Source organism: Erinaceus europaeus, chromosome X (genome assembly GCF_950295315.1).
Source record: "Erinaceus europaeus chromosome X, mEriEur2.1, whole genome shotgun sequence".
In the NCBI taxonomy this organism is placed as follows: Eukaryota; Metazoa; Chordata; class Mammalia; order Eulipotyphla; family Erinaceidae; genus Erinaceus; species Erinaceus europaeus.
The window spans coordinates 56,303,699-56,329,893 of NC_080185.1; the positions used below are offsets into that span (position 1 = coordinate 56,303,699).

General features: G+C 41.9%; 1 protein-coding gene across 1 annotated transcript in view; it reads left to right on the forward strand.

The window, feature by feature from the left end:
* The first annotated feature begins 5,131 nt into the window (after positions 1-5,131).
* The window catches only part of LOC132535747 (ribose-phosphate pyrophosphokinase 1-like), a 30,022-nt gene continuing 8,958 nt past the window's right edge, over positions 5,132-26,195 (forward strand). Inside the window, exons 1-4 of the mRNA XM_060182657.1 lie at positions 5,132-5,338; positions 16,364-16,547; positions 17,671-17,769; positions 20,691-20,815. Coding sequence (XP_060038640.1) covers positions 5,217-5,338; positions 16,364-16,547; positions 17,671-17,769; positions 20,691-20,815 — 530 coding nt within the window. The 5' untranslated portion in view covers positions 5,132-5,216. The remainder of the gene's footprint in view (positions 5,339-16,363; positions 16,548-17,670; positions 17,770-20,690; positions 20,816-26,195) is intronic.

Below are 26,195 nucleotides of genomic sequence, written 5' to 3' on the forward strand. Positions count from 1 at the left end.
TGTCCTATCCAACAACAACGACATCAATAATAACTAAAACAATGAAAACAAGGACAAGAAAAGGGAATAAATAAATATAAAAAATTTAAAAAATATATAAACATGATGAAAGCAGGAGTTATTGGTTATCCACCATTGTATTCTCAGTGTCCAGAACAGGGTCTGACACATAAGAAATATCTAATACATATTTATTAGATGAGTGACTCTCTTGAGTGTAAACTCTGCATTGTTCTCTCAGTGCTCAGCATGCTGCCTTTTTTTTCCCTTTCACCAGAGCACTGCTCAGTTTTGGATTATGGTAATGCAGGGGATTGAACCTGGGACTTTGGAGCTTCAGGCATAAGAGTTTGTTTGCATAACCATTATGCTATCTACCCCCGACCCCAGCATATTGCCTTGTATGCTGTAAAGCAGACAGTAAATATTTTATGTGTAGCGCTAATGGGGAGACTACCAATATTCTGCCCTGCAGTATATGTCCTTCTCCAAGGACATATATATATTCAAGCCCACATTAAATTCTGAATTCAGAAAAGTATGATAGAATGTTGTTAAAGTTTCGGGGCTCCAGCAGGCTGGGCTAGCTTCGCGGCGGTGAACAGAGACAGAGGCTCGGGGTCACACGGCTGGGCTGAGAAGCTGCAGTTTAATCTTTATTCACGAACGGGCAAATCACCACACCATGTGCTTCCCCATCATTCTCTCTCTGCGGCTGCTGCTGGGACTCTGGATGTCCTTAGCATAGGGGGCGGGGAGAAAGTGGGGCAAGAAACTAGCAAGGGCCAAACCAATTCTCTCAGAGGTTGGGGGGAAGAGGAGCAAACCAATATGAAACATACCAACAATTCTCCCTTCTGTTTTTAACTAAATGACCACAGTATCAGGGGTGTGGGGTGAACAGAAACCTATGTCGTACAGGCATTTTCAAAAAAGAAACTGGCACAAACATGGAGAAACATGTAAGCGAGTAACAAGAACCAGTGTGCTGCCAAGGGAAGGCCTGAGGGGGCCATTTTTTGCCTCTGTGGGCAAAGCTTTATCAGCTAAAGAACCTTTGCTGCCTCTGGGGGCTTTTGCCTCGACGGGCATTTTTTTTTTCTCTGTGGGAATTACCTAGCATGGGGGCGGGGATATGGCCTAGAGTCACAAGGCAGCTGGCTGCAGTCAGTCTTTGAGAAACCCAGCAGCATAAGGGGAAGCTGCTAGTTTTGTGCAAAGTGTCCAAGAGTTGTACCAGTGAGTCTGATAGAAATGCGAGGCCAAAGCAGATGTCCACCGAAGAATTGTACATCTGTCTCGATGGAGAATGTCAGCCATCGGAATTCTGCTTTTCTGTAGAGAACTTGACAGCTGCAATTCACTTACTTATGAAACAAAACTTGTAGCAGGTTAGAAGTTTACCACAATTGATAACTCTATTACAATTGGAAGTCCCTTCCAGCACGATTCCAAGGCTATTTAAAGTTCAAACAATAAAATGTGGAAAGGCAAATATGAACCATAGAAAGAAAAAAGCCTCAGGCATGAGAATTATTAGCATAACCATAGCGCAATCTAACATTTCTAATTGAGAAGGAATTTGAGAGTTTTACATATCAACAGCGTCTTTCTAAACTTTTGTTACACCCATTCAAGATGGAGACACACCCTAGGTGTGCACAGGTTTTTTTTTTGACCAACTTAGTTAAAATATATTGATTTTTAACTAATTTTTACCTCAGACTTTAAATGTAAGTTAATTTTATCTTTATGAGAATTACGTTTAAAACCTTTTTCATTTAACTTTGCCTGGTAAGAATTTAGCCTTAAAGTTACGTTTTTAACCTTAAAGTTACTGTTTACCATACTTTAAACACACACATAAACATGGTCATTAATACACAAGTAGAGAAACCTTTGTTACGAAGACATGTCATTTTAAACACGAATTTAAATCTGTACTGTCTTAGCCTTTTGGGGAGTGCGTTGTCCAGAGGTGGCCTCTTGGGCAACTTCACTTCTAGGAATTGCAGGTGGCGATCTCTGGATGAATCTCTGTGTATTCTAGCTTGTCTGCCTTCAGACCCAAGCTGGAGATCTCGTCCAAGGAGGCCCAATTTTGGCAGGGAGCCCGCAGTCTCCAGGTGGTCCAGGATCTGCCCAGACTTCATAGCACGAGGGTGGGCGGGCCAGCCGTGCAGAAGGCGCGGGCCAAGGTGCCCTGGGGTGGCAGCCAGGATAGGCCGCCATGTCTGCTGCCCTGTTCCAAGCAGCCGAGCAGCGTGGAGGGAGCCCACGCCCAATGTCCTGTGCCACGTTTCGGAAAGCCGGCTCATGCAGGCTGGTGTTGGGCTCCTGCGGGCTGGCGTTGGGTGGAAACCACAGAGTGGTCCAGAGATAAATGTTCCAGAAACAGCTAAACAGTCTTGTGAAGAAAGGGCAGAGGCCTTTGGAGATCTCTTCACAAGCAGAAGAGAAGGCCATAGTACATACGGAGCCAAATTGTCTTCACTTATCTGAGAGAAGCGCAGGTCAGGTCCACATGAGCGCCATTTGTTGTTAAAGTTTAGGGGCTCCAGCAGGCCGGGCTAGCTTCGCGGTGGTGAACAGAGACAGAGACTTGGGGACACACGGCTGGGCTGAGAAACTACAGTTTAATCTTTATTCACGAACGGGCAAATCACCACACCATATACTTCCCCATCATTTTCTCTCAGCGGCTGCTGCTGGGACTCTGGACGTCCTTAACATAGGGGGCAGGGAGAAAGCAGGGCACGAAACTAGCAAGGGCCAAACCAATTCTCTCAGAGGTCAGGGGGCAGGGGAACAAACCAATATGAAACATAGCAACAATAGAAAGTTCAAAGAAATCCTCCATGTATGTCACTGAAAATGGTTGGAAGAGAAAACCAGGCTGCTAATGGGAGTATTTTCTGCCTTTGACACTTGGACAAAACCCTTCCATCTCTGAGCTAAGAATCACCATATGTAAAATGAAGCTAGTGACTAGATGATTGCCAAAGTCCCTTCTATTTTCACAGCTTGCACTGCGGTGAGCATGACTAAAATTGTTTGATTCTAAAATGGGAATTTTTTATTGTTACAGTTTAAAGTTGTAAGCTTTCCTCTTCAACTAACCCATCATCAGAAGATACTTAGTGGAAATGTGATGCAAGACTAATGGCCCTCAGAAAGGGAGACAACAGGGGTCTGGCGGTGGTGCAAAGTGAAAATGACTGGCGTAAGGATCCCGGTTCGAGCCTCCGGCTCCCCACCTGCAGGGGAGTCGCTTCACAGGCTGTGAAGCAGGTACGCAGGTGTCTATCCTTCTCTCCCCCTCTCTGTCTTCCCCTCCTCTCTCCAATTCTCTGTCCTATCCAGCAACGAACAACACCAACAATGGCAATAATAATAACCACAAGGAGGCTACAACAACAAGGGCAACAAAAGGGGGAAAAATGGCCTCCAGGAGCAGTGGATTCATGGTGCAGGCACCAAGCCCAGCAATAACCCTGGAGGAAAAAAAAAAAAGAAAGGGAGATAACACAGAATGCATGTCTGAAGGCCCAGAGGCTACAGGCTCACTCCCCAGAGCCACCCTGTGCCAGAGATGAGCATTAATCTGGACTTAAATATCTCATATTTTCTCTTTCATAATAACAATAAATGAATACATCTTTTAAAGGGGGGGGAGAAGGACTGGACTCTCTTTGGTCCAGCTTATAGTCATAGAAAAATAGTAAGACATGGTAAGTAAGGTTACATTTGCAGCATGCAGATGATAATACTGAGGTTCACGTGAAGCAAAGAGGACCAAAGCCATTTTTTCTCTCCTTCAGGACTGTTTATCTTAAGTCCCACAAGTCGATTATATTTGTTATCCTTCTCAAGGCTCAGTCAGACCTACATTGCCCAGTTATTTTGGAAAACGCTTCACTTGTTTTAAAATATTTAATTTCTTTATATTTATTTTTCCCTTTTGTTGCCCTTGTTGTTTTTCACTGTTTTTGTAGTTATTGTTGTTGTTATTGATGTCATCGTTGTTAGATAGGTCAGAGTGAAATGGAGGGGAGGGTAAGGCAGGGGGGGAGAGAAAGATATGTAGACCTGCTTCACCGCCTGTGAAGCGACTCTCTTGCAGGTGGGGATCCGGGGGCTCGAACCGGGATCCTTATGCCGGTCCTTGCTTTGCGCCACGTGCACTTAAGCCGCTACACTACCGTCAAACTCCCCTTAAAAATATTTTTTCTGGATGACTCAGGTGTTATGCCTTTAGCCACTTTCCCTTTGGGACTTGTCTTTCCAGGCAAATACAACACCACAGCTAAAGAGGGGCAAAGGAGCCCTTTAGATATGCCTGTGTTATGGGTGGTTGATGTGAAAGTGTTAAGTCAGCCTCGTTCTTACAAAGAGACAAAACCATGCTCAACATATGCAAGTGAATTCATGTTTAGGTCCCCCCAACCCCCCTTTCTGATCAACCGTGGCTGTCAACATTAAAACAAAAGAAAAAGGGAAAGGAAAGAAACTGTAGACTTGAGTCAGTCTTAACTTTCACGTTCTGGGAGGGAAGAAGGAGGAGGAGGAGGAGGAGGAGGAGGAGGAGGAGGAGGAGGAGGAGGAGGAGGAGAAGAAGAAGAAGAAAGAAGAAGAAGGAAGAGGGGGAGGGGGAGGGGTAGAGGGGAGGGGTAGAGGGAGAGGGAGAGGGAGAGGGAGAGGGAGAGGGAGAGGGAGAGGGAGAGGGAGAGGGAGAGGGAGAGGGAGAGGGAGAGGGAGAGGGAGAGGGAGAGGGAGAAGCAGCAGCAGCAGCAGCAGCATGTCCAACTTCCCAGCTACTGGGAAAGATCAAGCCATACTTCCCACATAGATCCCTCCACCCCCATGGTAATGCAGATGGTCGACTTTACAAGATGTTCAATCAACCCAACTTCTTGGTATCATCCACCCTCAAACCCTCCAAGCCAATATTTGAGAGAGTCAGGAGGAGTTACCGCGAGAAACCGCCCCTCGCAACATGTCAACCAATCACAGTGTGAACATGTGTCCTCCCCCCCCACCCTCTGACCCCGCCTGCTTGGCACCAGGCAATTTAGAGCCGCGTGCCTGGCGGGAATGTAAGAAGGCAGAGTAGTGATCCTAGGCAGTTAGTACAGAATCTCAGGGGTCACTTCGGCTCACGTCTCCTCAGCAGGTGTAAAGTGCTGAGCGAGGAGTGTTTGGGGTACTTGGCCAGGATGCCGAACATCAAAATCTTCAGTGGTAGCTCCCACCAGGACTTGTCCCAGAAAATTGCCGACCGCCTGGGCCTGGAGCTCGGCAAGGTGGTGACTAAGAAATTCAGCAACCAGGAGACCTGGTAAGGGCGACGTCGGGACCCCAACTAACCTCATCTGCCGCGGCGGGACGGGGCTTGGACAGCAAAGGGCAGGGGGATGGGCCTGCCGCGGGATTTCACAGGGCCCTGGGCAGAGGCGGGGGAGCAGAGCAGGAAGGGACTGCTGTCTGGCGCGTGTGCCCCACGGGCTCTTTCCGTCATTATTATTACTATTTTCTCTTGCTTGAGGGTCACGTTCTCACCTTTGCAGTGGGGCAGTGTCCAGATGGAGCATGAGGGCCAAGCTGCGGATTTTGGATTTTTGAATTCAGGATAGTGGGTTACAAGGACCCGACGCGGCGATTGCGGCTGCACTGAGCGGCATGAGAGCAGAGAGAGCTTAGCTGGGGTCCTGCAGACACGTGGCTTTGTCGTTTCACTGTTGAGCCACCCAGGCCGGGCTGGCTTGCCTTTAGCTTTGGAGCCAGCTTGCATGGAAGATCCTACAGCTTACCTATTCCTCTCTGTTGTTTCTCCTGGAGTCTGGGAAACAGCTTTTGCATTCGGAACGGTTTTCAGTCGGGTTTGATGTTAAGAGAACCTGACATTCTTTTAAATTTTTTTTAAAATTTATTTCTTTATTGGGGAATTAATGTTTTACATTCAACAGTAAATACAATAGTTTGTACATGCATAACATTCCCCAGTTTCCCATTTAACAATACAACCCCCACTATGTCATTTATCATCCTTCATGGGCCTGTATTCTCCGCACCCACCCACCCCAGAGTCTTTTACTTGGGTGCAATTTGCCAATTCCATTTCGGGAACCTGACATTCTGTACTGAGGGCGCCAAAACTATTAGCAAACAACTACCCCTAGATTGGCGTGTGTCGATTTTTCACATCTTTCGAATCGGAGCCAGACTTAAATTTAGTCGATTGGATAACGTGATGCATTAAACTCTGCATCCCCATGGCCAGCATCTCGGTTGGAGCCGTCTAGAAAGTCTTAGGGAACCTGAATTCTGAAATCGTTGACCTTCCTCTGTGCTGCTGCTGCTGCTGCTGCTGGTACAGATAATAATACAAAAGCTTATTTTTCAGCAGAATCAGAGCTGTATGAGGGTATTTAGGAAGCTATTATTGTATTTTTTTCTCTTCTTATCTCTTTTTTTTTTTTTTAGTCCAGAGCACTGTTCAGCTCTGGTTTATGGTGGTACGGGGGATTGAACCTGGGACTCTGGAATCTCAGGCATGAGAGTCTGTTTGCATAACCATTATGCTATCTACCCACCCGCCCTGTATCTTTGTATCTTAAGATAACTGAGGAAAGATAATGGAGTGAAAGGCTGCATCCCACAGTGCATTGCATCTCTTTTTTTTTTAATTGCCCTGTGGGTAATGCTTGCTTCCTCCCTCACTCTCAGTCCCTATTTCCTCTCCTCATGCACCTTGGGGCCATCTTACAGATAACTTAGCTGCCTGCTCTTTTTGATACCCCTTTCACCCCAACTGTAGACTTTTCTAGTTCTACAGTGCTCTCACACCCTGTTGATCAAATCAGAGCAGTGTCCACAATCTTATAGTCATCTATTAAGGGGAAAGTTTACAACAAACAGAAACACCATTACTTCCATTAGTGAAGATTCCTTTTAACATCTTTTCCCAAATATTTTTCTTTCTTTGGTTAGCCTGCCAAACTTTAGCTCTCCTTGTACTTTTTCAACTCTGCTGATCAAAAACCATTCACCCGAAGTAGACAGCTTACTTCTGGATCTTTTATTGTGTTAATGATTTTGATGGGAATGCTACTGCAAAGATGGATGCCTACAATAACCAGGCAATACCTAAATGGAAAGAGGCTAATTGAGCTGTTGTCTTAAGTTTTGACTGCACCATTAGGACTCTCGGACCATCATGAAACCAAAGCAGAGCCAGCAGATTTTGCAAGTGACAATATAGTTGAGGGGCAAGAGTAATTTTTATCGAAAGGGATCCCATCCACCCAGAGGTGATTCCAGTTTTATGAAATCCTCCTATGCTTCTAGAAAAAAAAAATCAGATTATTTCCTTTTTAACTCTCCCTCCTTTTTATAATGCAACACAGTGTCCTAATAGACTTCTGAGATTAGGCCTGAAAACATTGAATATTAAACTCAATGTGGAGTTTTGCTGACTGGTTAGGTTTCCTTTTTTATGGCTTAATCACTAGCTTTTGGGTTCCTTGGATGTTCGGAAATCTTCAGTGACAATGCCATGGGACACTAACCCACCCACACTCCTCCAATCACCCACAACTGTGACTTTTCTGTGCTGCAGAAATGGTCCTTGCTGTCCCTTCTTGCTCTCAAAGGGTGATGTGGGCCATCAAATGGGATCTGAAGAGCCAACCCATCCTCAGATGAGAAAGCTTTTATTTTAATATTTTATTTATTTATTAATTAGAAGGGTGGGAGGGGAGAAAGAAAGAACCAGACATCACTCTGGCACTTGTGCTGCTGCTGGGATTGAACTCTGGACCTATGCTTGAGAGTCCCAACATTGTATCTACTGCATCAGCTCCCAGACCACAAACTTGCTACCATGCTATGGGAACTATACATATGGCTGTATCTCACAGAAATATGTATAGGAAGGATCTTACAAACTTCAGGCTTATTGCTAGAAAAGCAAATTTGAATCCTTAAACTTTCTTTCACTTGATAACCTGATTTACAAAGGATTGTCTGCCCATATAGCTCCCCTGGGGATTAAGTAGGATAAAGTTCTTCTTTTTTGTTTGTTTGTTTTGTTTTTAGAAAAGGTATATTTATTACAAAATGTTAGGTACTAAAGCTAGAAATATATAAATCCAGGTCAGAATATATTAAAATACACACATACCCCTCTTTGCAAAGGTATTAGAGGTTAAATTAGACAGATACTTAAATAAAATAAAGTACATTTTTATTTAACTGTATCAGTGTAGTGTCATTTTTAAAATTACAGTTGAAAAGGGTAGCTGTCTTCAAAGTCAAACTTAACCAATGCAGTTTTCTAAGACTGCCCAATATGAAGCCACCATGCTGGCTCAGATGGGAAATTTCAGTCATGCCATTGAAGCCTATATGTTAGAAGTCTCTAGTCAGTCACCTGGAATATGAACACAGAATAGTCAGGCGTACATAAAGGGCTATATAAGGGTAAAGTTCTTAGAACATTATTCTGGATGCATAGCCATTAACATAATGGCTATGCAGAAACTCTGTTATGGCCTGAGGCTCCGAAGTCCCAGGTTCAATCCCCCGCACTACCATAAGCCAGAGCTGGGCAGTGCTCTGGTAAAAAGAAAAAAAAATTACTCCGCATAATAAATTTTAAGAAACAGTGGTGGTGGTGATGTTGTTACATGGAATTGGGAAATTACAGAAGATGGGAGAAAAGAGACCTCATATAACTCCACTACCTGACATAAACACTTCACATTTTACTTATAACTTCACGGATGGTTATACATATTTGATTATTTAATTTGTCTAGTTTTACCAAAGCACTGCTTAGCACTAGCTTATGGTTGCCTGGGGAATTGAACCTGGAACTTGAGAGCCTCTTTGCATAACCATTATGCTGCTATCTACCCCCCACCCATGGCTGTGCATATTTGTATGTGTGTGTTTCTATACTTCTTTTTTTTTTAAAAAAGAGAGTTTTAGGCATCTTGTTTGTAGCTTTCATCACTCTGTGATGCATTCTGAATAGCTTCTCCCCTTAATATTTAGTCTATACGATTTTAAATAACTATGCTCTTTATGATTTTTAATTTCAAATGATCTCTCTTATCTCCAGCTTTCATGTTATATGAAAACGTTGGGACATAACTCTGCCCATTTATTGTGATTTCCTTGGGATAAATATACTCAGAAAAGCAAGGCAGTGCCTTGAATTAAATGTCCCACAGTGTATCATATGCATTTTTCTTTCTTTTTTATATTTATTTGTTCCCTTTTGTTGCCCTTATTATTTTTACTGTTGTAGTCGTTGGATAGGACAGAGAAATGGTGAGAGGAAGGGAAGACAGAGAGGGGGCGAGAAAGACACTTGCAGACCTGCTTCACCACTCGTGAAGCAACTCCCCTGCAGGTGGGGAGCCGGGGGCTGGAACCGGGATCCTTACAGGGGTCCTTGCCCTTTGCACCACGTGCACTTAATGCGTTGTGTTACCGCCTGAATCCTGCTTTTTTTTTTTTTTTTTAATATTAATCCATAAGAGCAATTCACATGATACAGAACACCACTTTATGCATATATGTATGGAAATTGATTCAGCAACTTCAGACATACAAGTCCAACATTCTACCAGTTGAGCCATTTCTAAGCCACAAAACTGCCTTATTTTCATTACATTAAGATTACTCTCTTTTTTTTTTTTTGCCCCTAGGGTTATTACTGGGGCTTCTTCTTCTTCTAGCTTTTGCCCTTCTTCCTTAGCCAGTCAACAACATCAGGTTGAGCCTGATGTAAAGTTTCGAGACCTCCTTTGAATCTGGAGAGGTGGCAGTCGTTGACTATGTGGGTCATAGTCTGTCTATAGCTGCAGGGGCAGTTCGGTTCGTCTCTGGCTCCCCAGCGATGGAACATAGCAGCTCACCGGCTGTGGCCTGTTCCATAGCGATTGAGGAGGGCCCAATCATAACGTGCTAGGTCAAAGCCGGGTTGACGCTTGCAGGGGTCTGTGTTGAGGTGTTTGTTCTTTACCTCAGCTGACTGCCAACTCTGTTTCCAAGAGACTGGAACAGAGAAGTTCAGTGTAGGCATAGGGGACCAGATTGGGTGACGAGACGTCAAGCGTCGGACAGGGTGGGCGAAGATATCCGCATATATTAATTAGCAGGTCCGGTCGAGGGAGACTGGGGCTCATTGGTGGTTATGGTCTCACTACAAATCCATTCCTCCTAGTGGCACTTTCTCCCCCCTCCCCCCATTTTATTGGATAGGACAGAAGTTGAGAAGGAAGGGAAAGAGAGGGAGAGAGAGAGCACCTGAAGACCTGCTTTACCACTCATGAAGCATTCCCGATGCAGGTGAGGAGTGGGGGCTCATAAGCTAGTCCTTAAGTAGAGTGCTGTGTGCTTCACTGGGTGTTCCACTACCAGCCCTCCCCCCTCTCCAGTTAAATGACTTTTCAAAGTTATTAGAAGCATATCCTGTCATTACATCTTCCTAGTCCTAAATGTGATTGTGGTAAATGATCATATCTACCAACAGTTGTTGTAACAACCCACACACAGGGGTTCTAGTGATTCTGTTGGAGGATGAACTAATTATGTTTTTAACAATTTCTCAAAACTTGTGATTCTTAAAGGAATTATGCCTTCTAAAACTATATATTTAAAAAGTGGTCTGATGTTTAAATTGACAGTGATCATTTTACTTTAGATTTAATGTCTCCGGGAGTTGGGCAGTAGTGCAGTAGGTTAAGCGCATGTGGCGCAAAGCACAAGGACTGGCGTAAGGATCCCGGTTCAAGCCCTCGGCTCCTCACCTGCAGGGGAGTCGCTTCACAGGCCATGAAGCGGGTCTGTAGGTGTCTGTCTTTCTCTCCCCCTCTCTGTCCTCTCCTCCTCTCTCCATTTCTCTCTGTCCTATCCAGCGACAACGACATAAATAACTACAACAATAAAACAAGGGCAACAAAAGGAAATAAATATTTAAAAAATCAAAGAGTGGTCTGAGAGGTGGCATAGTGGATAAGACATTGGACTCTCAAGGATGAGGTCCCGAGTTCAATCCCCAGCAGCACATGTATCAGAGTGATGTCTGGTTCTTTCTCTCCTATCTTTCTCATAAATAACTAAAGTTTTTAAAAAGAATGTGTTGGTTCGGTAGAGGGATAGAGAATGGGAAAGCTACTGGGGAGGGTATGGGATATGGAGATTGGGTGGCGGGAATTGTGTGGAGTTGTATCCCCCCATCCTACGGTTTTGTTAATGTCTCCTTGCTTAAATAAATAAATAAATAAATAAATAAATAAATAAATAAATAAATAAAAGTATTAATGCCTCACCTACTTTCAGGTGAGGATTTCATGATAATCACAGGTACAAGAGGTTCATTAAGTAGATACATCAGATACCATATAGAACAAAGAACTATAGTTATTGTGCCAAGAATTTGGCATAAAATGATTGCTGGGGTTTAGTGCTACTTTACCTGTATCCCTTGGTTGTCTGGCAGCCAGAGGAAAAAAGGCTTATGCAATGGCTTATGTAGTTATAATTTTCATAAAGCTGTTTAAGACGTAACATTTCTAAGAATTTTGTGAGCCTTAGGGCAACAAAAGTGGAAAAAAAATAAATCTTTTTAAAAAAAGATTTATGAAAGAGAAAGAGGTCAAACATCCTTTCATGAACAGCCGGAGATCATACCCGAGGTCTCGCTTGCCAGCCTTGTGCTCTACTCGCTAAGCCATCCCCTAGGCAAAAAAAAAAAAAAAAGAATTTTGTGAGCAGCATTCCTTAAATAATGAGTACTGGGGGGTCGGGCGGTGGTGCAGCAGGTTAAGCAAACAAGGAGCAAAGCAAAAGGACCAGTGTAAGGATCCCGGTTCAAACCCCTGGCTCTCCACCTGCTGCGGAGTCGCTTCACAAGCGGTGAAGCGGGTCTGCGGGTGTCTAGCTTTCTCTCCCTCTCTTTGTCTTCCGTTTCTCTCCATTTCTCTGTCCTATCTAACAATGATGACAACAATAAAACAGCAAGGACAACAAAAGGGAATAAAAAGATAAATATTAAAAAAAAATAGTACCATAATGAAGAATGTCAGTGACTACACAAGTATTTAAAATATATATTTATTTATTTATTCCCTATTGTTGCCCTTGTTGTTTTATTGTTGTAGTTATTGTTGTAGTTATTAATGTTGTCGTTGTTAGAGAGGACAGAGATAAATGGAGAGAGGAGGGGAAGGCAGAGAGGGGAAGAGAAAGACAGACACCTGCAGACCTGTTTCACCACCTATGAAGCGACTCCCCTGCAGGTGGGGAGCCAGGGGCTCGAACCAGAATCCTTACTCCAGTCCTTGTGCTTTGTGCCACCTGTACACAGGTATTTTCTATACTGACTGATGAGGCATTTGTAAAAAGAGAGAGAAGCTACCATATGTTGATAAGTATGTTTTCTGGTTTTGCTTGATAAATAAGGAAGCCAATACTGTCTTCAGATCAGTTTGTCAAACTGCTAGGCTCTAACTCTTAATCAAACCTCACTCTGGGTAAGTAAATGATTGGGGGGGGGGGCACATATGGTATTCTGTGATCTTGACTGAAACAAGAACTTCCAATACCATGTGTAAGAGATGTGGTTGACTTTTTATTTGAAATGGTGGACGTTATTGTGAGTGAGCGTATCTCACTTGGGTTCTAACCCAGGAGAACTTAACATTTCAGTCAAGGAAGAGGGAGTTATTGGGCAAACTTAAAACTTTTCTCAGTTTTTGAAGTTGCTCAGATCTGGCAGTATTTGGTCAGGACCCCAGAATTGTGTACCATAAAACGTAGAAGGGGCTCTTCTAGCACGAAATCTGTACGTAGTGGTAGTAAAGGAGGTGTGAGAAGCCCCACTAGAAGACACTAGCTTTCTCTGCCAGCCTCTATGGGTGACTTGGAGGTGTTATTTAGTCCTGTCTGTTTATCTTTTAAGACATTTTAATTGGATATTTGTCCCAATATATTTCACATATTATAATTTAAGCATGTACTCAACATAAAATGAGGCTTTTTCCTTTTTGAGATTTTATTTCTTAATGAGAAACATAGGAGGAGAAAGAACCAGACATCACCCTGGTACATGTGCTGCCAGGGATTGAACTCAGGACCTCATGCCTGAGAGTCCGATGCTGTATCCACTGTGCCACCACCTGCACCACGCTTTTTCCTTTTTTAATTGTACCGCCTTCATGATAAGTTATGTGTATAGCACATGTCATTTTTTTTTGTTTGTTTTGTTTTTTAAGGCTTCCTTTCATTTCTTTCTTTTTCTTTTTTTTTTTGGATAGGACAGAGAGAAATGGAAAGAGGAGGGGAAGACAAGAGAGGGAGAGAGAAAGACAGACACCTGCAGACCTGCTTCACTGCCTGTGAAGCGACTCCCCTGCAGCTGGGGAGCCTGGAGCTTGTACTGGGATCCTTAGGCCGCTCCTTGTGCTTTGCGCCATGTGCGCTTAACCGCCTGCACTGCCGCCCTGACTCCCTTCGTTTTTATTTTTATGATGAGAGGGAAAGGGAGACAGACACCTGCTGCACTTCACTATTCGTGAAGCTTCCCTCCTGCAGGTGGGGATTGAGGGCTTGAACTCAGGTCCTACGTGTTGCTTCTGTTAAGATTTTTAGGTCACTTTTAGTAAGGTGGATAGGGTCAATACATAGATTGGAGATCTAAGAAATGAAAGAGCTTTAGGAAGAGCAGTCCAGGTAGTGGGAAAAAGTGTGAACTTTTGAAATGAAATGGGGTGTATTTGAGGAAAATAAAGGGAGACAGTGTGACTGCACGGTAAATTAAGAAGAGACTATTTCAAGAGGAGCTATATCTCAAAACTAAAAATAAGACTTTTAATGTCTTCACAGTTCTGAAGCTATGAAGTTGATTTGATAAGTCTTCGAGAGGTTTATCAGTTTTATTTATTTCCCACTCCATCCCTAAAACCAACTTTTTTGTTTCATTGATTTTTTGTCTCGTCTGAAGTTGCATCAGTTTCTGCTCTTAGAGTTATTTACTGTTGTTCTTGCTAAGTTTTATTTATGTTTAAAATTTTTATTATCTTTATTTATTGGATAGAGACAGCCATAAATCAAGAGGGAAGGGGTGATAGAGAGGGAGAGAGACAGGGAGACACGGAGACAGCTGCAGCACAGCTTCACCACTTGCAAAGCTTTCCCCCTACAGGCGGGGACCAGGGACTCGAACCCAGGTCCTTGAGGATTGTAATACGTTTGCTCAACCAGGTGTGCCACCACCCGGCCCCGCTAAGTTTTATTTTTGTTTATTTACTTTTATTATAAGAGTACTGCTTAGAGTGTGGTCCAGGGGGGTGGCGCAGTGGATAGGACATTGGATTCTCAACCATGAGGTCCTGAGTTCGATCCCCAGCAGCACATGTACCAGAGTGATGTCTGGTTCTTTCTCTCCTCCTGTCTTTCTCATGAAAAATAAATTCTTTAAAATAAGTAAGTAAATAAATAAATAAATAAATAAATAAATAGTCTGTGTTGATGTATCAGGCAAGAAGAGTCTGCTTACACAACCATTAGCTATCTACTCCACCCAGCTACTGGTACAATAAGTGGCATACAAATGGTCAACATTTATGACAGGTATTGTCAATATAGCATATAGAGAAATCTCATTACAGAGTAGTGGTGTTTGACTCTGTTTTTCTTTTTCTTTATTTTTTTATTTTTATTTTTATTTATTTATTGGACAGACAGCCAGTAATCGATCGGGAAGGGGGCTGATAAGAGAGAGAGAGAGAGAGCAACGAGAGATGCCTGCAGCCCTGCTTCACCAGTCGTGAAGCTTTCCTTCTGCAGGTGGGGACTAGGAACCCCAGGACCTTGAACCCAGGACCATGTACATTGTTTTTTTTTTTGTCAGTGATTTTTATTGGAATAGATGAAGGACCTTGTACATTGTAACATGTGCATTCAACCAGGTGCGCCACCACCCGGCCCCAGCTTTCTTTCTTTCTTTCTTTCTTTCTTTCTTTCTTTCTTTCTTTCTTTCTATCTATCTTTCTCTCTCTCTCTCTCTCTCTCTTTCTTTTTTAAACTAGAGCACTGCTCAGCTCTGGTTTACGGTGGTGCGGAGGATTGAACCTGTGACTTTGGAGCTTCAGGCATGAGAGTCTCTTTGCATCACCATTATGCCATCTGCCCCTACCCTGTGTTTGGAGCTTTTTTAAAAAATATTTTGTTACAGGAGTCACGTGGTAGCGCAGCGGATTAAGTGCAGGTGGCGCAAAGCACAAGGACCCCCCTTAAGGATCCTGGTATGAGCCCCCGGCTCCCCACCTGTACGGGAGTCGCTTCACAAGCGGTGAAGCAGGTCTGCAGGTGTCTTTCTCTCCCCCTCTCTGTCTTCCCCTCCTCTCTCCATTTCTCTCTGTCCTATCCAACAATAACAGCATCAATAACAACAACAGTTAATAACAAGGGCAACAAAGGAATAAATAAGTAAATATTAAAATATTAGTGTTTAAATTTTTTTACATATGAATCGTGAAAGTCACAACTACTATAGGAAATTTATTTTCACATGTTAAAAACCTGAATGAAATGAGAAACAGTCTGCCTGCTGGAATTTTGATCCAATTACTTATACGTTGATCTCTTTCGTGTCATGTTACATGTAAAAACAGGTAATATTTATTTTCATAGTACACGTGAATAAACTGCTTCTGGTGTGGTAGACCTCCTTTAGGATCACCTAAAGTGAAAAGGGTGCAATGCCCATATGTAGTTGTTACCTATTTGTAATGTATTACTGTAGAGAAGCTATACTTTTTTTAAACATTTATTTCTTTATTCCCCTTTTGTTGCCCTTGTTATTTTATTGTTGTAGTTATTATTGATGTCGTTGTTGTTGGAGAGGACAGAGAGAAATGGAGAGAGGAGGGGAAGACAGAGAGGGGGAGAGAAAGACAGACACCTGCAGACTTGCTTCACCACCTGTGAAGCGACTTCCCTGCAGGTGGGAGCCAGGGGGCTGGAACCTGGATCCTTAGGCATTTCCTTGTGCTTTGCACCAAGTTAGCTTAACCTGCTGTGCTAACGCCGACTGACTCCCGAGAAGCTATACTTTTTAGACCTTACTTACTGTCTGTAGAAACATCATACATGGGTGGGGTGGATAGCATTATGTTTATGCAAACAGACTGTCATGCCTGAGGCTCCACAAAGTCCCAGGTTCAATCCCCCACACCATCATAAGCAAAGCAAGAGTTGAGCAGTGCTCTTGTTAAAAAAAAAAAGAAAGAAAGAAAAGAAACATCTTACAGTGCTTTATTTATTTATTGTTCTTCCTTTCCTATAATAGTGTGGAAATTGGTGAAAGTGTACGCGGAGAGGATGTCTACATTGTACAGAGTGGTTGTGGTAAAATCAATGACAATATAATGGAACTTTTGATCATGATTAATGCCTGCAAGATTGCTTCAGCCAGTCGAGTTACTGCAGTCATACCCTGCTTCCCTTATGCCCGACAAGATAAGAAGGACAAGGTAAGACCAGTGTCTCCATTACAAATTTATAACCGGGGAAACAGAAACACTTGCCCAAAGTCATAAACATTTCTTAGTGATTGGAATTAACACACTTTCTTAGGGTACTGCTGGTCTTCAAAAACAGTAGGCTTGTGATAGAGTCATACAGTTGTGATGTTTAATTTATTTCAGTTCTAGTTGTGACCTCTTCATAGAACTTGAAGTCTGTTTTCTTTTTTTTTAATTTTATTATATTTTAAAATTTATTTTCCCTTTTGTTGCCCTTGTTTTTTTTTATTGTTGTTGTAGTTATAATTGTTGTTGTTGTTAGATAGGACAGAGAGAAATGGAGAGAGGAGGGGAAGACAGAGATAAAGACAGACACCTGCAGATGTGCTTCACCGCCTGTGAAGCGACCCCCCTGCAGGTGGGGAGTCCGGGGCTCCAACCGGGATCCTCACACTGGTACTTGTGCTTTGCGCCACGTTCACTTAACCCGCTGTGCTACCGCCAACTTCCTTCTTCTTCTTCTAGCGTTTGCCGCCCGACTCCCTGAAGTCTGTTTTCTAAGTACTTGGTTAAGACACACCTTATTTATGTGTTTGAGCATGTGTACATTAAATCTAATAGGATTCTTTAAAAAAAAAGTTCCTGTTTTGGGGCCAAGTGGTGACGCACCTGGTTAAGTGCACATGTTACAATGTGCAAGGACCCAGGTTTGAGTCCCAGGTCCTCACCTGCGGGGGTAAGCTTCACGACTGGTGAAGCAATGCTGCAGGTGTCTCTGCCTCTCTTCCTCTCTATCCCCCCTTCCCTCTTGATTTCTGGTTGTCTCTATCCAATAAATAAATAAAGATAATAAAAAATTTAAAATTCCAGGCTTGCCTAGCAAATTGTACAGATTAAAATGTACCAGGAAAATATTTTTTGATGTTTACTAGTTGGAAAAGTGATGTTCCACTAATATTTATCGTAAGTTGAGATCTACTCATTCTCAATGACCATGTTACTGTTCATGATTTCCTGGTGGTGTAGTGCCTTTAAACATAGAATATGCACAACAAATAAATGTTTATTGAGCAAAGCAAATGTATTGTTTCTCAAATGTGACTTTTTTTTTTTTGCTTTCACTTCCATTTAGAGCCGGGCTCCCATCACAGCCAAGCTTGTTGCAAATACGCTGTTGGTAGCAGGCATAAATCATATCATTACCATGGACCTACATGCTCCTCAAATTCAGGTATCAGTGGAGGAGGCTAACTATGGGAGTTTAGAAAAGAAAACTGCCTTGAAAACCGCTCAAATAAAATTAACACTCTCAGTAGAATAAACATACTCGTCTCAGTCATAGTTCGTAGTTTGTGATCAAGAGAATTTAGCTTTGCTCATTTGCTTTGTAATCTTGGGCAGAATAAATAACCCATTGGGTGTCTGATAGTTACTTATTCCCCCTCTCAGACCACAGTTATTTAACTTCTTTGGACATACACTGGTTTGTTATTTTAATTTTTTTATTTCTTTATTGGGGAATTAATGTTTTACATTCAACAGTAAATACAATAGTTTGCACATGCATAACATTCCCCAGTTTCCCATATAACAATACAACCCCCACTAGGTCCTCTCATCCTTCATGGACCTGTATTCTCCCCACCCACCCACTCCAGAGTCTTTTACTTTGGTGCGATATGTCAAATCTATTTCAGGTTCTACTTGTGTTTTCTTTTTTTTAAATTTCTTTATTGGGGAATTAATGTTTTACATTCAACAGTAAATACAATAGTTTGTACATGCATAACATTCCCCAGTTTCCCATTTAACAGTACAACCCCCACTAGGTCCTCTATCATCCTTCATGGACCTGTATTCTCCCCCCTACCCACCCCAGAGTCTTTTACTTTGGTGCGATACGCCAATTCCAGTTCAGGTTCTGCTTGTGTTTGCTCTTCTGATCTTGTTTTTCAACTTCTGCCTGAGAGTGAGATCATCCCATATTCATCCTTCTGTTTCTGACTTATTTCACTTAACATGAATTTTTCTTTTTTTTTTTGCTTTTTTTTGTTTGTTTTATTGTTTTGTTTTTTTTATTTAAGAAAGGATTAATTAACAAAACCATAGAGTAGGAGGGGTACAACTCCACACAATTCCCACCACCCAATCTCCATATCCCTCCCCCTCCCCCGATAGCTTTCCCATTCTCTATCCCTCTGGGAGCATGGACCCAGGGTCATTGAGGGTTGCAGAAGGTAGAAGGTCTGGCTTCTGTAATTGCTTCCTCGCTGAACATGGGCGTTGACTGGTCGGTCCATACTCCCAGTCTGCCTCTCTCTTTCCCTAGTAGGATGGGCCTCTGGGGAAGCTGAGCTCCAGGACACATTGGTGGTGTCTTCAATCCAGGGAAGTCTGGCCGGCATCCTGATGACACCTGGAACCTGGTGACTAAAAAGAGAGTTAACATACAAAGCCAAACAAATTGTTGAGCAATCATGGACCCAAAGCTTGGAAAAGTGGAGAGGAAGTATTAGGGAGGTACTCACTGCAAACTCTAGTATACTTCTGCTTTCTTACTTTGGTGCCATACTCCAAACTCAGTCAAGTTCTGCTTTGCGTTTCTACTTCTTTTTTTTTTTTACATGCATAACATTCCCCAGATTCCCATTTAGCAATACAACCCCCACTATTTCATTCATCATTTTTCATGGACCTGTATTCTCCCCACCCACCCACCCACCCTAGAGTCTTTTACTTTGGTGTAATACTCCAATTCCATTTCAGGTCCGACTTGTGTTTTCTTTTCTAATCTTGTTTTTCAACTTCGGCCTGAGAGTGAGATCATCCCATATTCATCCTTCTGTTTCTGACTTATTTCACTCAACATGATTTTTTCAAGGTCCATCCAAGATCGGCTGAAAACGGTGAAGTCACCATTTTTTTTTTTACAGCTGAGTGGTTGGTATTCCATTGTGTATATATACCACAACTTGCTCAGCCACTCATCTGTTGTTGTGTTGTTGGACACCTGGGTTGCTTCCAGGTTTTGGCTATTACAAATTGTGCTGCCAAGAACATATGTGTACACAGATCTTTTTGGATGGATGTGTTGGGTTCCTTAGGATATATCCCCAGGAGAGGAATTGCAGGGTCATAGGGTAGGTTCGTTTCTAGCCTTCTGATTATTTTAAGTTTTAAATAAGGTAGCAAATCCATAATAATTGATGGCTTATGACAGGTAGCTAAATGAGTTGCATCCAGCTGTTCCTTTGAATAGTCAAAGGTTTTAGATGTAAAACCAGAGCTATTAGAATCTATAGAATGCCCTTTGTATAAGGCCATTTCCTTCTACATCACTTTATTAAATGCCAATGAAAGAAAATTTTGGCCGCCATAGAAGGAAATGAAGTTTTCCCAGGACCTACTTTATATAAGATGCACAGTCATTTTCCAAGAATAACCAATAATGTTAGGTGAGGATTTGCCATACATTTATTATTTATTTACTTATTTTGAGAGAGTAAAGCACAATTTTTAAAAGACTTTCGAGTCACCATTTAACATTATCATTTGATTAGTTCTATATTTATACAACAGTAAAGAATTTTAGGGCAGGGGTAGATAGCAAGCATAATGGTTATGCAAAGAGACTTAAGACTGAGGCTCCAAAGTCCCATGTTCAATCCCCTGTATCACCATTATCCAGGTTAAGCAATGTTCTGATTAAAAAAAAACATTATAAAAGAGGGAACAATTAGTTTGAGAACCTCAACATAACTCAAACAACTGGTATTTGAACATAGATCTTCTGACTTCTAGTCTCTTCTTCTCTCTGAACATTTACTATATTCTCCACTAATTTATGTACAATTTATGTATCTCCACACTAGTCAGCTTTTGCTTCTGCCAGCCCACCATTTAGTGGCATGAGGCAGTAAATATTGCTGAGGCAGTTCTGGTCTCAGCTGAACCCAGATGTTTTTCCCTAAGAATTTGTGTGTTTTGGTCAGGGCTCTGTTGCACAGCTCAGACTGAGGACTTCATTTTGCAATCTTCTACACAGGGAATGCCTTCTAATCCATTTGAATGTTGCAGTAAGGTATTCTTTGAACTAGCTGCTATTTTTATACATGGAAGAGGACAGTGAAACAACTCACCTTGCTTCTCCAGGGCTTTTTTGATATCCCAGCGGACAATTTGTACGCAGAACCAGCTGTTCTGAAGTGGATACGAGAGAACATCCCCGAGTGGCGGAATTGCACCATTGTCTCACCTGATGCAGGTGGTGCCAAGAGGTAATGGATGAAAACATTCCCAGTGTACTTCGAAAACCTTTTAGACAACTAGATCAGAAAGTGATGTTTCTTTTTTACACAGGTGACATTTTTTAAGTACTTAGAATGGATATACCAGCTGCTGAGAATAGAAACAATGCTTATTTATTTGCCTGAATCACTTCCTGATGAAGCAGATGATAGCAGAGAAGCATCCCTAAATGGTTATGATGCTGTGGGCTTTGACCGTAACCCAATAGTTATTTTGCACTGCAAAGGTATTAATACTGTTATAAAGTTGTTGGGGATGGTTGGAAATTTGGTTTTCTAATAAGTGGCTTATTACTGAATCACTTGTTAGTGGACAAATACGATTTTACACACCTATAATGCTGTTGGCTAGATCATTTTAATTCTGGGATTGAACTATGAAGCGGGTAGAAAAATAATGCCTGGATAATTTTACTTAAACCTAAGATCTTAAGGACAAACTGATTGCCAGGGACAATCACAGTTTGAAAGCTCACATGGCTCTTGATTTCCTTAGTAGATCACTCATTAGTAATGCATTCAAAATATCACACAGGTTTTGTTGAGGGAAATGAAGAGCTAAAACTGAGATCATTAGGAAAAGCTAATTCAGACCCTTCTCAAAGTTACTCAAATCTTCAGTGACTGTTTCTCAACAACCCCATTATATCAGTAATTCAGAACTTATTGAGCATTTGTTTTATTACCCAGCCAGATGTATGGCTTTGTGAGTTCCATGTAATCACTAGTTACTATCAGTGATGGGGTAAAGGTCACACCTCATCATTATATGTCAGTACACCACCAGTTCGCCATTTCCTTCCCAATCTTCTGTCAATTAGAGGCAACATTCCCCCAATAACTCACTCTCTTCTTTTTCTTCTTTAACTTTTTTTTTTTTTTTACCTGAGCACTGATCAGCTCTGGCTTATGGTGGTGCAGGGGATTGAATATGGAACTTTGGAGCCTCAGGCATGAGTCTCTTTGCATAACCATTATGCTATCTGCCCCCACCCCACTTCCTCCATCAGATAACTTTCTTCCTCCTTAGTGATAGGAGATCCACAGAGAGAGGCTAAAGGTTTGTCCACACTTGCTCTTCCATTTTTTTCTTTTAATTTTTAAAATTATCTTTATTTATTTATTTATTGGATAGAGACAGCCAGAAATTGAGAGGAGGAGGGAAGCTAGAGAGGGAGACAGAAAGACACCTGCAGACCCGCTTCACCACTCACAAAGCTTTCCGCCTGCAGGTGGGGACCAGGGGTTCAAACTCGGGTCCTTGGGCACTGTAACATGTGCGCTCAACCAGGTGCACCACCAACTGACCCCCCCTTTTTTAAGATCCCCTTCAGTTCTTTGGATATTGTAGGAGAAAGCAAGATTTCATCTTCTCTTAAAAGTTAAGTAGTATTCCAGTGTTAAGTAGTATTCCAGTGTTATGATGACAAGTCCTCTGTCTATTCACTTTTGGGTAGATAATCTTAGTACATAAGGATCCCGTTTTCTCCACCACCTCCAGCATTTCTGTGGCTTTTTTTAAATGGACATCAATGTAAAGCTTCTAAAGTAATTCATCAGTCTACCATCCATGATTTTGATATCCATAGATTCAGTTCAGTCAGCAATGGTCGAGAAATAGTATGTAAGATAAGACATTTTGAGGGGAAAATAACATTAATATGTTTGTTATGCCACAGAGCTGTGGTTATTTTAATTTGTTATTCATTATTATTAATATCTTACTGTGCCTAGTCTATAAATTAAACCTTATCATAGATGTGTGTGTATATATATTTACTACAGGTAGAGAGGTGACTACTGCGTTAGTAAAATAACCAGGCATCACATTTAAAAATACAGTAAGTTTGTATTATTGCAGAATGTAATGTTGATCCAAGATCAAGGAATCTACCAATATAATCAATGATGGCCAAAAAAACAATCCATGGAGAATTTTCTATTTTCCAGAGATATTGAAAAATTATGGAAAGAGTCCAACATCCATTCATTTTTTTCCCTATCATTTTATTGGGGGGGTCAAATGGTTTATAGTGCAGTTATTGACACATGGGTACCATTTCTCATCTCCCATGATAAATGTCTGTAAAACACTCTCACCCCCAAGGTAAGTCCTTTTTCACGATCATGCACCAGGACCTCAAAGCCCCTCCCCCCCAGCTTCCTCTCTTCCATCCTTCCCCAGAGTCCTTTGCTTTGATGCAATATGCTAACACTAGTCCAAGTTTGACTTTGTGTTTCCTTTTCTGGTATTGTGTCCTTTTGAATGTAGGCCTTCACAGAGTTGTATTGATTTGGATATCCCTGATAAGTGATGAGCATTTTAAAAAAATATTTATTGTTTTTCCCTTTTATTGCCCTTTTTTCTTGTTGTCGTAGTTATTATTGATATCGTTGTTGGATAGGACGGAGAGAAATGGAGAGAGGAGGGGAAGACAGAAAGGGGGAGAGAAAGATAGACACCTGCAGGCCTGCTTCACTGCCTGTGAAGTGACTTCCCTGCAAGTGGTGAGCCGGGGGCTCCGGGATCCATAGGCCAGTCCTTGTGCTTTGCGTCACATGCGCTTAACCCGCTACACCACCGCCCGACTCCCAAGTGATGAGCATTTTTTTTCTAGTGCATATTGTTGAATCACCTGTTCAGTTCTTTTCATTATTTATATTTATTTATTTCTTTTCTCTTTTGTCGCCCTTGTTTTTTATTGTTGTTATTGAGGCCATTGTTAGATAGGACAGAGAGAAATAGAGAGAGGAGGGGAAGACAGAGAGGGAGAGAAAGACAAGACACCTGCAGACCTGCTTCACCACCTGTGAAGCAACTCCCTTGCAGTTGGGGAGCCGGGGACTTGAACCGGGATCCTTACGCTGGTCCTTGCGCTTCGCGCCATGTGTGCTTAACCAGCTGCGCTACTGCCCGACTCCCTGTCTATTATTTCTATAAATATATATATATATATATATACCCTTTTTCTTCTGTGGTCCTGTCCTCTCTTCCTTTCTAAGACATACCTACATCTATTACTACTTCTGAATGTCCTTTCTCCCACCCTCTTCTCTGGTCCTGATGGAATTGAGATTCAGAGCCCTCTGGCCATCTTCCCTCAGCATTTCTCCTCCTTTGGGAATATGGATCAGAATTCATTTTAGGATGCAGAAGGTGGGAGGTCTGGCTTCGGTAGTTGCTTCTCTGCTGGACATGGATGTTGGCAGGTCAATCCATACCCCCAGCCTGTTTCTTCTATCTTTCCCTAGTGGGAATATTAGCTTCTTAATCAGATATGTTAAGTAAATATTCTCTCCACCCAGTAGGATAGATTTTTGTTCTAATGATAGTTTCTTTTGATATGCAGCCTTTTTGTCTGATGTATTCTCACTTGTTTATTTTTGTTTCCCTTGCTGTTGGAGTTGAGTTCCAGGTACATCTCTGAAGCTTATTATAGAGTGTTCTGCTTATTTTTTCTTCCATGTATTTTATTTTTCCCTTCCGGGTTATCAGTGGAGCTAGGTGCTAGCACTACAGATCTGCCCCCAGCAATCAGTTTTCTTTTTTTTTTTTCTGTTCTGTACAAGAGAGAAAAAGAGAGGAGGGGGAGGCAAAAAGGGAACAAGACACCTGCAGACCTGCTTCACCACTCATGAAGCGTCCCCACTGCAGGTAGGGAGCGGGATCTTGAACTCCTTTTGCATTATACCTTGTGCACTTAACCGGGGGTGCTTCACTGCCTGGCCCCTCTCAGTATGGTTAGGTATCGCTGTAGGCCCGCAAAAACGACACGGACACCAGCGTCTCTTTCCTCAATTTCCTTAATTTCCTTCTTATGGCCTTAAGTACCTTTCAGTGTTACATAGTCAGCTAATGGGCATTAAGCAAGCATGCAGCATTCATAGATCATGCAGCTTTCTACCAATCATAAAACAGATCACCTGTACAGCACGCAGTCTGTTCAGTTGGATCCTCCAACTTCCACAAAGTTGTTTACCACTTGACTGGTTTATCCACCACGTGGCCGGCGCCATCTCAGGAGCATGATATGCAGTGTCATTATGGCTCCCGACAGTTAGGGCTTCAACATCTAAGTTTTTGATCCATTTTGAGTTTCCTATGTGATGTGAGGTGGTAGTCCCAGTCCACTTTTTTGCTTGTGGCTGTTTGGTTTTCATATTGAGACTTCCCTCTCTGTTTTACGTTCTTTACTCCATTGTCGATAGATGAATTGTCCTTATGTTTGAGGCTTTATTTCTTCTGAGTTCTCAATTCTATTCAATTGACACGTGGGTTTGCTTTCATTCCAATAATACAGTATTTTGATTTTTATATCTTTGTAGTATAGTTTGATGGTCGACAACATGACTTCTCCATTCTAAATCTTTTTTTTTTTGCCCCCTTAGGACTACTTTGGGAATTCTGAATCTCTTGTAGTTCTAAGCAAATTCCAGTAATTGTTGTAGTTCCTTTCAGTTGGATTTGAATAGGAATTATTTTGAATCTGTATAATGCTTTGGGCTGTATAGTTATTTTAATGTGAATTCTACCATTCCGTGGGCATGGGATATCCATTTCCTTTTGTCTTCTGCTTGTGACTGTCCTTTTTTGTTAATAATTAGGTATACAAATCGTTTGCTGCTTTGTTAGATTTCTTTCATTACAGTTGTAATTGGGTTGTTTTCTTGACTTTTCTCGCATGTAAAAATTCCACCACTTTTGGATTTTTTTATAGCCTATTATTCTACTATATTTGGTTTACTGTTCCTAAAAAGATTTTAAGTTGAATCTTTTAGGTTTTCCATATTTATGTTATCTGCAAGAAGTGGAAGACTTCTTTCCCAGTTTTGATTCCTTATTTCTTTTTGTTAATTGCTCTGATTGGGACTGCAAATACTGTGTTAAATATGGACATCAAAGCTATACTTTTTATAGTAAGCAAGTATTTTTTTCCCTAAGAGTGGACTATTTTTAAAATGAGTAGCTTTCATTTCTATCTTGGCAAGGTTTTTTTGTTTGTTTGTTTTTTAAGAATTTATTTATTTATGAGAAAGATAGGAGACAGAGAAAGAACCAGACATCACTCTGGTACATGTGCTACCGGGGATTGAACTCAGGACCTCGTGATTGAGAATCCAATGCTTTATCCACTGTGCCACCTCCTGGACTACTTTTTAAAAAATATTTATTTTCCCTTTTGTTGCCCTTTTTTTTCATTGTTGTTGTAGTTATTATTATTGGTGTCATCATTGTTAGATAGGACAGAGAGAAATGGAGAGAGGAGGGGGAGACAGCGGGGGAGAGAAAGATAGGCACCTGCAGACCTGCTTCACCGCCTGTGAAGTGACTCCCCTACAGGTGGGGAGC